Below are 10,994 nucleotides of genomic sequence, written 5' to 3'. Positions count from 1 at the left end.
TAAAAAACCCATTTAATTGCAATTTACTCTCAATTGAATTGTTGGAAAGGAAATATTTTCAATTTTTCAAGATTCATATCAGGATGCTGAAAACAATAGACATTTAAATAATGTGTCTTCAAGATCTTTAATTAACATATTATTGTAAATAAAATGTGCAGTATTCGCCAGTAAAAGATTGTCACCAGATGAAATCCCTTATCTGTTTTTAGACGATTCGTATATATGATCAGGCATAAGATAAATTTTGCTCACCTTTGGAACTCTAAATATATCTGGTTTCTTGATTTCCAAGCTTTTATTCTTCAGTCTAACAATTCCATAACCACTGTTTCATCCAGGGACAAAACAGTTTCCATTTTTTGACTTTTTCATAATGAAAATTTATATCAAATCAGTATTTTCGCTATTACTGTCTATGCAAAACTACGAAAAGACAGAAAGCTAGTGATTGCAGCGCCCTCTATAAATAATGCGACAATAAGTGGACCATTTTTGGGAAAAGTGGTAATACTAGTTTCCCCTCTGTGATATCATCCCTCTCTTCATCCACCGCCTCATAGAGAAATAACTCCACCTTCTTGTATTTTTAAACATTTATTTCACAAAAACAAAACTAATACTAAACTACAATACTAATAACTGAAATATATAAAGTAATATAAGTAAATTTCGTTTTCCTTAATGGTTTCCACGAGCCTTCCGCATGACCTCTCTGTCGGTCTCCCTCTTGGAAACTAAAACTTTTGCCCCCTTCAGATTAAGAGCCAGCGCCCTCTATACATCTCGTTGTTTGTCGTCACCCATACATCATATCCCCCATCCAAGATTGAAATAGGGTGAAAGCCTATTGAAATATGACAAATTATGGTGACGTCAAACAAAAGAGTTACTTACCTACTAAAGTCTACAAATCAATCAATACTGAAGTTGAAAGATATATAACACAATACTTATACAGGTTACTTCTACACCTACTACAAGACTTCTAAACCAGGGATGGGCAAACTACGGCCCGCCGAAAGGTTCTATCCGGCCCGCGGATAGAATTTCGCCGTCCTCTCCTGACAGCGAAAATTTTTCCCCAGCGGCCGTCTGTTCTTCATAGCGTGTAATGTTGTTTTCTCTGTACATCATAATTTTCCATACATAACTTTCGTAGTGGATGAATGTCAATGAATATTAAGTAAAATTATAAGGGAATAAAATATAATGGAAAAGTAATAATATTAATTCAGAAGTCAAACAACAAAAATCAGCGTTAATTTACAAAATTTTCACAGGACTAGTTTCGATGGTTTTACCGAACCATCATCTTCAGTTGCAAAACCGCAAATGAGTATAATCGCAAGTAATAATATCTCTATTTATTTCTAACAGCAGGATTAATTTGATAACATCTGATTTAGGCGGTTTACTCCTCCCATTTTGTTGTTGTAATCTTTTACAATTATTGGGTTCTTTACAGTTCTTTTCCGTGTTTCAACATCAGTCATAGACTTATTATGGACTGTACTCATCAAACGGATATCCTTCTTATCTTTCCAATTCACAGCTTCATTTTTTTCTCTTTTTCTGCTGAGTAGACGTTGAAGATCTCTCACTGTCTTGTATCTACTGTAAAATGGCGCGAATATTCATATAACCCGGGATGAAATTCAATTAGAAATAGAATGCCTGATAAGTACTGCCGTCTAGGAGGTATTAAATTGTAGATCGACATGAAGGCGGCGCTGGCTTTCTTTAAAGTATATGCCACATGATCTTTAAACGTTAATTGTTCATCTAGAATGGCTCCTAGATATTTTGTTGAACTGACAAGTGGAAGTGGAGAATTATCTATTGTAATGTTAATATTAATTGGCTGATTTTCACGATACCTTCTTAAACAGGACGATATTGCTCTTACTGGTGTTTATTTTGAATTTCCATTATTTACAGAGATTTATGTAGTTAATTTCAAAATGTTAATTTTCTATGGCATGCTGTGGTTTGCGTGAACGTGACATAATAATGGTATCGTCAGCCTATTTGGCTGTTTTAACACAAAAGTGGTTCTGGAGGACCATTTATATATAAATTAAAAAAAGTCGGTGCAAGTACCGAGCCTTGAGCGACTTCAGCTTTGAGATATTGTTTGACAATTCTTGCCCTACTCTGACCTGAAAAGTTCGACTTTTTATATATGAACTGAATAATCTGATAATTCCTTGAGGTATACCTGATGAAGTTATTTTGTAAATTAAACCGGTATGCCAAATCCAATCAAAAGCTTTTTCTATATCTAAAAAGCAGGCTGCTATGCATGATTTATTAGTAAAGGCTTCTCCTATTGTTTCAATGATGTTTAAAATTTACGTAGTAGTTGAATGTCCGTGTCTGAAGCCGAACTGGTACTGTCTGACGTAATTCAGACCTCAGTTTAAATAGTAGCTTTCTATCCTACTTTGCATAACGTGCGAAACTGAAATCTAATTCTGGCAGGAAAGCATGGGTTGGAAAATGAGAGTTTAAAGGAAAGGTTGTTTCCAAAATAAGTTTAACTGTTAGGAAAATAAAATAAAGCCTCACAAAGACATAAAATCATAAGGTTAAGTTAGGTTATTTGGACATGGTAAAAAAACAAAAAGGTTATCTGCCTAAAAGGGTATGCTTTTGTGGAGGACTTTTTAAGCGAAAATCAGTCGTATTCAACGCACCTATCGGAAAAATACCTAAGTAACCACACCCTTCGTGTGGACTGTAACTCATTTCAAACTACTAGAATTCAGTCTCTTAAGTACTCCATGCTGAGAATATGCAAAAGTAAGAGACAGAAGATTGATAACAATTTACAGCTTTCTTTGTCACTCAGTAAAATAAATGCAAATAATTACATCGTAGGCCTACGTGGGGCTAAACACTAGTAGTATGATCCGACTTGAATTGCTGGGAAGGCCCTGACTGAATAAATGATTTCGAGGTTTTCATCAAACAAATGCATATGAGAGGGTTTTTTTTTTCTTTTTAAAATCTTTCAGGAAAGATTTTTTTACCGTTAAGGGCATATCTCTTGTGTGATTTGTTGCATTCAATTAAATACGCAAATTAACACGCATGCTTTGAAGAAAGAATTTAAATAAAGTGCTTTTTCATGGGAAAACTTTATACATGCAAATTAAAGAACTAGCGATATTTAGAAAGATGGAGTTGTCAAAGTATATTCTAGGAAGCTGATTATTTCAGAATAAATTATCTGAGAGAATTATTTGAATCAAAATTTTCTTACATTTCAGTTGCATTATTACTTGATTTCCTCATTTTCAATCTTTTTAAGCAATGCAAACTGTTCGTGAAGCAACCCAGCAGCTGTCGAGCGGTAAAGTCGTTGAACACTGTTAGTTCGACTTAAAATCGATTCCAGGCGAAAGGGTCAGCTGCATAGGCGGTTTTGTATTTTTTCCCAAGGATAACCTGGATAAGAACCGATTTTCCTTAAAAACTCCTTCACGAACGTCTTCCTGCCCTTACTCAGGCAAGACTCGAGTGCTTTACCATATCAAATAAACCAAAACTCAAAACAAGTTTACTTTGGACTTTGCCTAATGCTTCAATCAGATGAAAATATGAAATAACCATTTTTGAAAAAGCTTGGAAATATGGCCTAATAATTTCATTTTTTATCTCACATATATTATTATTATTCACTGAAAGAGGTATAAAATCAATTGTGCTGGATAATATATAGCAAAATGTAAATACTGAAAAAATCAATTTGTTCATTCTCTGCTCAGCTATTTCTTATGTTGCTTTTAATAAAAGGTTCATATTTTTCACATTAAACTTTAACACCTTCTCTTTCTCTAACATCTACGTCTATGTCATTGAAATATATATAAAAAAATCTAAATCTAATAAATATGTTTAAAAAAATTAGTCTCCGGTAACTCATTCCTGTATTAGTCCATTACATTATTTTCATTTTTAAACTAAAAGCATGCACAAAAATTGCATTTGGATTTCAAAATATAAAACATTTTTTTGTTCATTATGCTCCTTTTTTGCAAGTAATTTTAGCCCTTTTAAATATAATTGATCTAAGATAGCTTTGTTCATATATTCAGTAACTAGAAAGCCTGGCGGTCATACGAAATGACGGCTATTCTAGATATTGTAAATTGTAATTAAAATGATTTGTGCAAAGGTGTATGCTAATTCAAAATGAATTACCCAGGGCAGGCGGCGAGGACGCCCCTTTGCTTACCGCCCCACGGGGTTTCCCCCTTCTGCTTGCTTAATTCCTTAAAGTAGAGTGCAATGAAGGAAACCACTGGCGGTGCATTTCTTAAGAGTCACCGCTAGCTCAATAAATAAAGGTGATTTAAATAATAAAATGTTAATTCACATGTCAAAGATCTCTTTGTACACAACATTTCTTGTGTAGATCTTTCCATCATTTTTAAGCTCGCCTTGCAGAGGACCATCAATTAATTTAAATTTTATGTCCGTTCTTTCACGAACTCTTGGACAAGAACTCACGAACTATTGCGTTCAGTTGTAAATCATTTCAAAAACAGATGATTGCTAATGCAAACAAATGTTCACGTTCCCCCTGACATGCTCAATTTGCGTTCAGCTGAAAATTCAGTTTAAAATACAAAAACAGATTTAACAATTTTAAAGGAAAATGCATTTATTGGTAACATTGTATTTCGTATCTAGTTTTGGCAACAATAAAAGAAAATTCTGAACATGGATTTGAAAACCAAGTGTATGAGAAACCATTGCCTAGTACAGTTACGCAAGCAACCAATAAGCTATCGGCGACAAACACTTAAGCCGCATATATATAAGATGTTCAATGCGCGTAATTAATGCACTAAATATAAAAGTTGTGAAACTTAAATTGGGGAATATAAAAAACTATTCCATGGAAATACGCTATGCCTTGTATATTAGTCTAGTAACGGTCAGCTACTTTTGAATATTGCAGCATCCAGCATGCATGTCATGTGACATTTGTTAGCAGTACAGAATTGAAGCAAACAGATAATTTCGATAGCTGTGACTTTTCTTTAGCATAGTTTTTTCTCACTTTACTTTTAAGCTAAAAATATAACTTGAAAAAAATTTTTTTCCTTCAGCTTCCAGTTATTTGTTTCTTAAAATATACAGAGTACTCTCGATTATCCGAGCTAATGCCGAGGAAACACATCCCGGATAATTGTAGGGGGGGAGAAAAAAAGGATAATCCAAACTATCAGTTTTTATGCACATTGTAAGTCTTTTAAAAAAATCGGTAATTTTACTTTGTTTCTGCGAAAATTTAATTATTTATCGTATTTCATTGCTTATTTTTTGGGAGTGCTATTTTATCATTATATTCGATTTCCTAGGTCGACGAAGTTGAATAGAATTTCAACAGAAGTCATTGCTGTTTCGGGTCTAATGCAGCTGCCAATATCTTCTAGATTTTGTAACAAGTCAGGAAGTCGTGTGCGCTTTCACATTTTTTGTGATTCAGTGCCAAAAGTGAAACGATGTTTTGTTCTTAAGATTTTAATTCAATCAGCCGTTTTTGAATTTTTGGATATTTGATTGCGATGGAATGTTGCATGTCAATATATAAACAAATGTCTGTGTTATAAATCCTGGCGAAGAAAAAAGTTCCAAAGATTCTTATGTAAATATTTTGTCATTGTCACTGAATTTTATGCGACGTAAGGTGCGAAGAATGTGATGTTTAGTAAATAAACTGATAAAGGCTAATAAGAAAACGATTTAAAAAATTGTAAGTTATCTTACTAAGAAATTTGAACATTAATAGGATGAAATTAGAAAAGACTGGGAAAAAAATAGAAAAATGTATGCCAACACTTAACACTCTACCAGGAATTCTAAAAGTATGCTGCTGTTAAAAAATTTGTGATTTTGTTGTTGAATTTCATGTGGCGTAAGTTCCAACAGAATAATTCCAGACACTTAATAATAAAACAAAACAGACAAAAAATTTGTATTAGCAGAAGTGAGTCTAAGAGCAGATTGGTACCTGGAATGCTCATCGAGGACATAAAACATTAACAAATCCTCTAGTGCGACGTTAAAATCTGAATCCTTTTAGATTTTCTTTCTTTTTTTGAGCATAATATTATTTTACAAAACTTACATGGATAATTTCATCTTTTAATTTAAAAAGAAAAATAATTATCTTCTTTTATGTTTTGTGCATTTTTCTTACTTTAAGTGTACATTATTGTTCTATAATATTTTAATCTGATTTAGCTTATTCTTTTGCTTAAGGCTGCATACTAATTGCACTTGGCTAATTAACACTTAATCTAAATAACGGGGAACATTGCCAGACTTCAAAGCATAATCCAACAACACAAAGTGAGAGTAAAAGTCGTAAGATCAACTAAAACAAAAACATTTATTTGTGTTTCGGCTTGCAATCATAAAACTAAAATGTTAACACAAATTAATGACATTTTGCATGCTGATACGTGCAACAGAACTAAGATACTTTCCCTTAATTTAAACTAGCATTTCTGTGAGATTAATAGAAAACAGAAGAGTATTAAAGATTCAACATAAAAATAAACTTGCTTCATAAAATAAACTTGCAGCTTTATTTAAAACTGGCCCTCTGAGAATAATTTAATGCAATAAGAAACATAGGCGAACACAGATTGAGTTTCATGTGTGCGAGTCCTGAATCACAACAATTTTAATTCCAGCCTGACGAATATTCATAATTAAATTCTCTATTAAACATGAAATTTTATACTGACATAAATTCTATTTGCATTTATGTATGTAGTTATATTTTTGGAAAAAATACTGCGAAATTTGCTTACAAAGAAACTTTTCAGCAACTAAGTTACCTAGCTTTAATTGTTTATTCAACTAAGTTACCTAGCTTAATTAACTAATTTTCTAAAAATATTGTTTGTGTAAATTTGCAAAGCCATGAAGAAAGTCTATACAGCTGAACAGTTTGATTTTTTAATTTTCAATAATTTTGATGCCTGCAACTCATTCTGAATAAGTTCCACTAAACGATAACTAACAAAGTGTTTCAATATCAAAGATTCACAATGCAGGAGTGAAAGTTCTTTATTGAATATAAATTCATTACACATATTTACAAAAGAGAACCTAGTGATTGGCCAGCCAATCACTAAGTTGTTAACACACATATTACAAGCATAAATACAATATATAGTTACTTATTATTACATCCGAAAGAATAATCATTAGCAATTGTAAATTTTTCTTTTAAAGAAAAGAGATGGTTTTTTTTTTATTGATTTTACTACTTAATTTTAAGTTATGGCACCTTTCAAGAAACATAATTTCGAAATTTATTTGTCAGAAAAAACAGTGGGATTATAATTGTTTGTGTATATTTTATTTCCAAATAGAATTTCCTCTTATATAAGTACCTTTTATATAAGTTTCATACTTACGTAACATTAAACTTTTAAAGTAATAAAACCGATTACTGTATATTTCATAATGCATCTTATTATCACCTGTAAATTTAAGAAATTTTTTCGAATAATTATTTTAGATAATTTGACTCTTACAGCTAACAGTTGACTACCATTTTGTATAGAAAAATCATAAGAGAATTAATTGTAAAACTTTGAGAAACATTATCCGATATAAAGCCGGTGATACTTTTTAGTTGAGAATTAGAGGAAAATGTTCTCCTTTTTTTATTGCTATTTTTGGCTGCATAAAACTAAATTTTATTACTAGTCTATTCAAATATGAAAAATATCCATTCTTGGCCAAGTTTTCAGGGAATTATTTCTGAATTAAAGCAGCAAATGTTGTTAGAATACCATGCAATTTTAGTAAATTCTCTGCATTTTTCTAAGCAATGAACATTAAGTCTCTATTCGTATGGGGCTTAATTCTTCATTAAAGTTTTAGTTCTCTAAAGCGGTATGGTTTAAAATAACATTTTTTTAACTATCATACTTAATTAAAACTAAATATCAGTTCTCAAATAAAACAAAATACTAAAATTAGTGGAGACATAAAGTTTGCTCAAATATACATTATCTAAAATTTCTGAACTGATGAAATCTGGTATAATTTTCTCATTAAAAATAAGTTTCCAAGCACTTTAAGCATTTTAAACACTTTTCGCTCAAGGAGTGTTGATATCGCTGAGTGTATTTAAGTCACTAATCTTTAAGTTTTGACGAGTTTAGAACTGCTTCGGAGAGTCTTTGTGATGCTGATCAATCGTAAATAAGCCAGAGTTAAGACTGAAGTATTCAGGCGAGTCATCGCATCGTACATTATACCACCAATCGCAGATGTGTAGTTCTTGATGAAATATTGTACCATTAGGACACATGAAACTATGTTTTGTCATATCCATGTCACAATTGTGAAAGACCTAAGGAAAATTAGGAAAAAAAAATTATTAACAGACAATGAAAAATAATAATTTCCATACTAACATTTTTAATGTTGCGTGAAAGTATACTTAGTTTTATATTACACAGAATAAACAAAGATACTTATATTAGTGATTGCGAGATTTCTTAGATGGATTTCTATGTTACTTTTGATTCTTTGCCATAACTATTGTCAGAATTTTTCACTGACTTTACTCGCAATAACTAATGTGTGCGGCACTGGATTAAGCGATACGTTATAACAGCCACCCATGAACGCTAGGCTTATGAAACGTCAAATTTGTCAAAATATTATTTGCTTGTATGACACTACTCGTATTATATCAAAAGGCGCCAAGCACGCTATTTGCCCTAGGCACGAAAATATCTATATCTGGTGCTGAGCTTGTGCTTTCCTTCCCATTTTGATTATTTATGCTCTGGTATAACTTTTAAATAAGTCTCAGAGAGCTGTAGATAAGAAATGAATATATCAGTAATTGGTCATAGATCTGTAAACACGACTGGTGGGAAAAGGCTAATACATCAGCTCCATGCGAATCGACAAAGATTTGACAATCCATGTGGATCGATAGGGATGACATTAAACAAATATACGGAAACCTATGAAATCTGGTAACTTTCTTTTTTTACCACTAATTACAAGAAACTAGTTTACGACAGCGAGGTTTCGCACGTTCCCACACAGCACAAGAAACACCTTCGGGATATTTCCCTAGCCTCCTAAACACATCCTGCCAAGTGCTTAATGTTATATCTAAAAATATTCTCAGGACAATCTCTCGAAGTCCATCGACAAAGTTAGAGATGTTATTAAGATTTGAAGACCAACTATCTACATCCTCAGGACATCCCGAAATATTAAATTAATCTTCTAAACACATTCTCCCAACACTCCTTCCATGCTTAACATCACATCCTACGATATCCTTATGACATTCCGAAATATCTTATTATTTTCCTAAGCACATCTTTCCAAGAACTTAATGTCACATCCCAGGATATATTCAGGGTATCCTCTCTAGGTCCAACTACAAAGTAAGGTTTATTATTTTAGGATTTGGAGTCCAATTTCCTACATTCTTAGTACATCCTGAGGGCCGCCTAGATGGTATAGTGGTTAGGGGAGCTTGACTGCGATACCGAAGGGCCAGGGGTCGAATCCCGGAGAAGGCATGGTTGTAACTGTCCGTCCCTTTATTGGGGGCAATGGTGGCTCACCTATTAGGTTCCTCCATAATAAAGAGACCATCACATCTGGCATTAGTATACATTAATGGACTCTGTTATAACTGTAATTGTTAACAATCTGCCATTAGGATTAAAAAAAAAAGTTCGTCCTGAGATATCCCATTAAATTCCTAAACGAATGTTTAATGTCCAGGATATCCTTAGGACATCCCGAAATATCCCATTAACCTCCTAAGCCATTCCTCCTAAGTGCTTAATGCCACATCTCAGGATATTCTCAAGACATTCCGAAAATATACAGTTATCCTTCTAGTTACATCCTGCAATGCTGCATTTTCTTCAGTTGTGATGCTGAAGGTCAATCACTAGTGACTTAAATCCCAAGAGAAATGTTGCCGAAGACCATCACACACGTTCTTCCTAGTTCACATCATCTCCCTTTTTAAGAGTCTTGGAATTCTAGCGAGCACAAATTTTTCTGTATCCCAGTATGTGGACTATCACTGACACAGATGCTTTTGCCATACCTGTGTGCTTCATAATCTACCTATGGTAATGCGCCACCCATTTTGGGTGAGTTTGTAAGGATCTTAAGTTTTACTAACGTTTATTTTATTTTAAATCTTTACTATCACTTCTTATTTTCTACTTCCGGCCAGAATTAAAAGCGTTAACTTATTTATGCAAAATTTGTCTGGCGAACGCCAAGTACTTAAGTTGTGGCTTTTTGCCAAGCGAGAGAAAGGAAGAAGTTAGTCGAAGCAGGCCGCTTGTCTTAGAAGTTTTACTCAGTTGCTGTTTGCCTTCCAGGCCAGAGGTTTAATCCTCTTGATAATTTTAAACGTATTGTAGTGTTAACAGTTCTCTGTACTACATACGGCTTCCTGTTAATATACGGCCAATCTTCCACGTAGGCCCTTGTTTATTATTCCAAAGTTAAGTTAGAGTTTAGTTAAATATTTTTATATTCTTACGTTCAGACCACAAGCAGTTGGTCTCTGTATTCCGAAGTACGGAAATTATTGTAAAGAGTGAAAAATAAAGGGTTTTGTATACCCTTTTTGTGTATCTTCTCTACTTCCCACAGTTATTGAACATAGCTTTAGTAAGCTCCCTGTTCCGATTCAGGTCTGTGCATGTTCCCAAAGAAAGTAAGACGGAACATTGAACCTGATAGTGGCGCCCAACGAAGAAGAATAACCATGGCCGAGTTTCAAGAAGAACCTGTGCTGAAAATTTTAGCCACCAAGATATTGTGGCGATAAGAAATAGGGCGGCCCATTACGAACTAATAGATGGTCTATTATTTTATAAAAAAAACTACGAATTCCAACAACGAATTTCGACCTGTTATCCCAGATAGTCTTAGATTAAATATCCTGCAGG

At 33.2% G+C, this 10,994-nt stretch overlaps 1 protein-coding gene across 2 annotated transcripts in view; it reads right to left on the bottom strand.

Annotated features, from left to right (window-relative positions):
* Positions 1-7,077: 7,077 nt before the first annotated feature.
* LOC118179412 (uncharacterized) overlaps positions 7,078-10,994 on the bottom strand; it is a 52,222-nt gene continuing 48,305 nt past the window's right edge. For both annotated transcript variants that reach the window (XM_085823897.1, XM_035348581.2), the window contains exon 5: positions 7,078-8,395. In XM_085823897.1, the coding sequence (XP_085680023.1) occupies positions 8,201-8,395 (195 nt within the window). In that variant the 3' untranslated portion in view covers positions 7,078-8,200. The remainder of the gene's footprint in view (positions 8,396-10,994) is intronic.

The sequence above is a fragment of the Stegodyphus dumicola genome, chromosome 9 (genome assembly GCF_044657685.1).
Source record: "Stegodyphus dumicola isolate Sdum_Otavi_A_Nest chromosome 9, ASM4465768v1".
Classification (NCBI taxonomy): domain Eukaryota; kingdom Metazoa; phylum Arthropoda; class Arachnida; order Araneae; family Eresidae; genus Stegodyphus; species Stegodyphus dumicola.
This window is presented reverse-complemented; position numbering and strand designations above follow the sequence as displayed.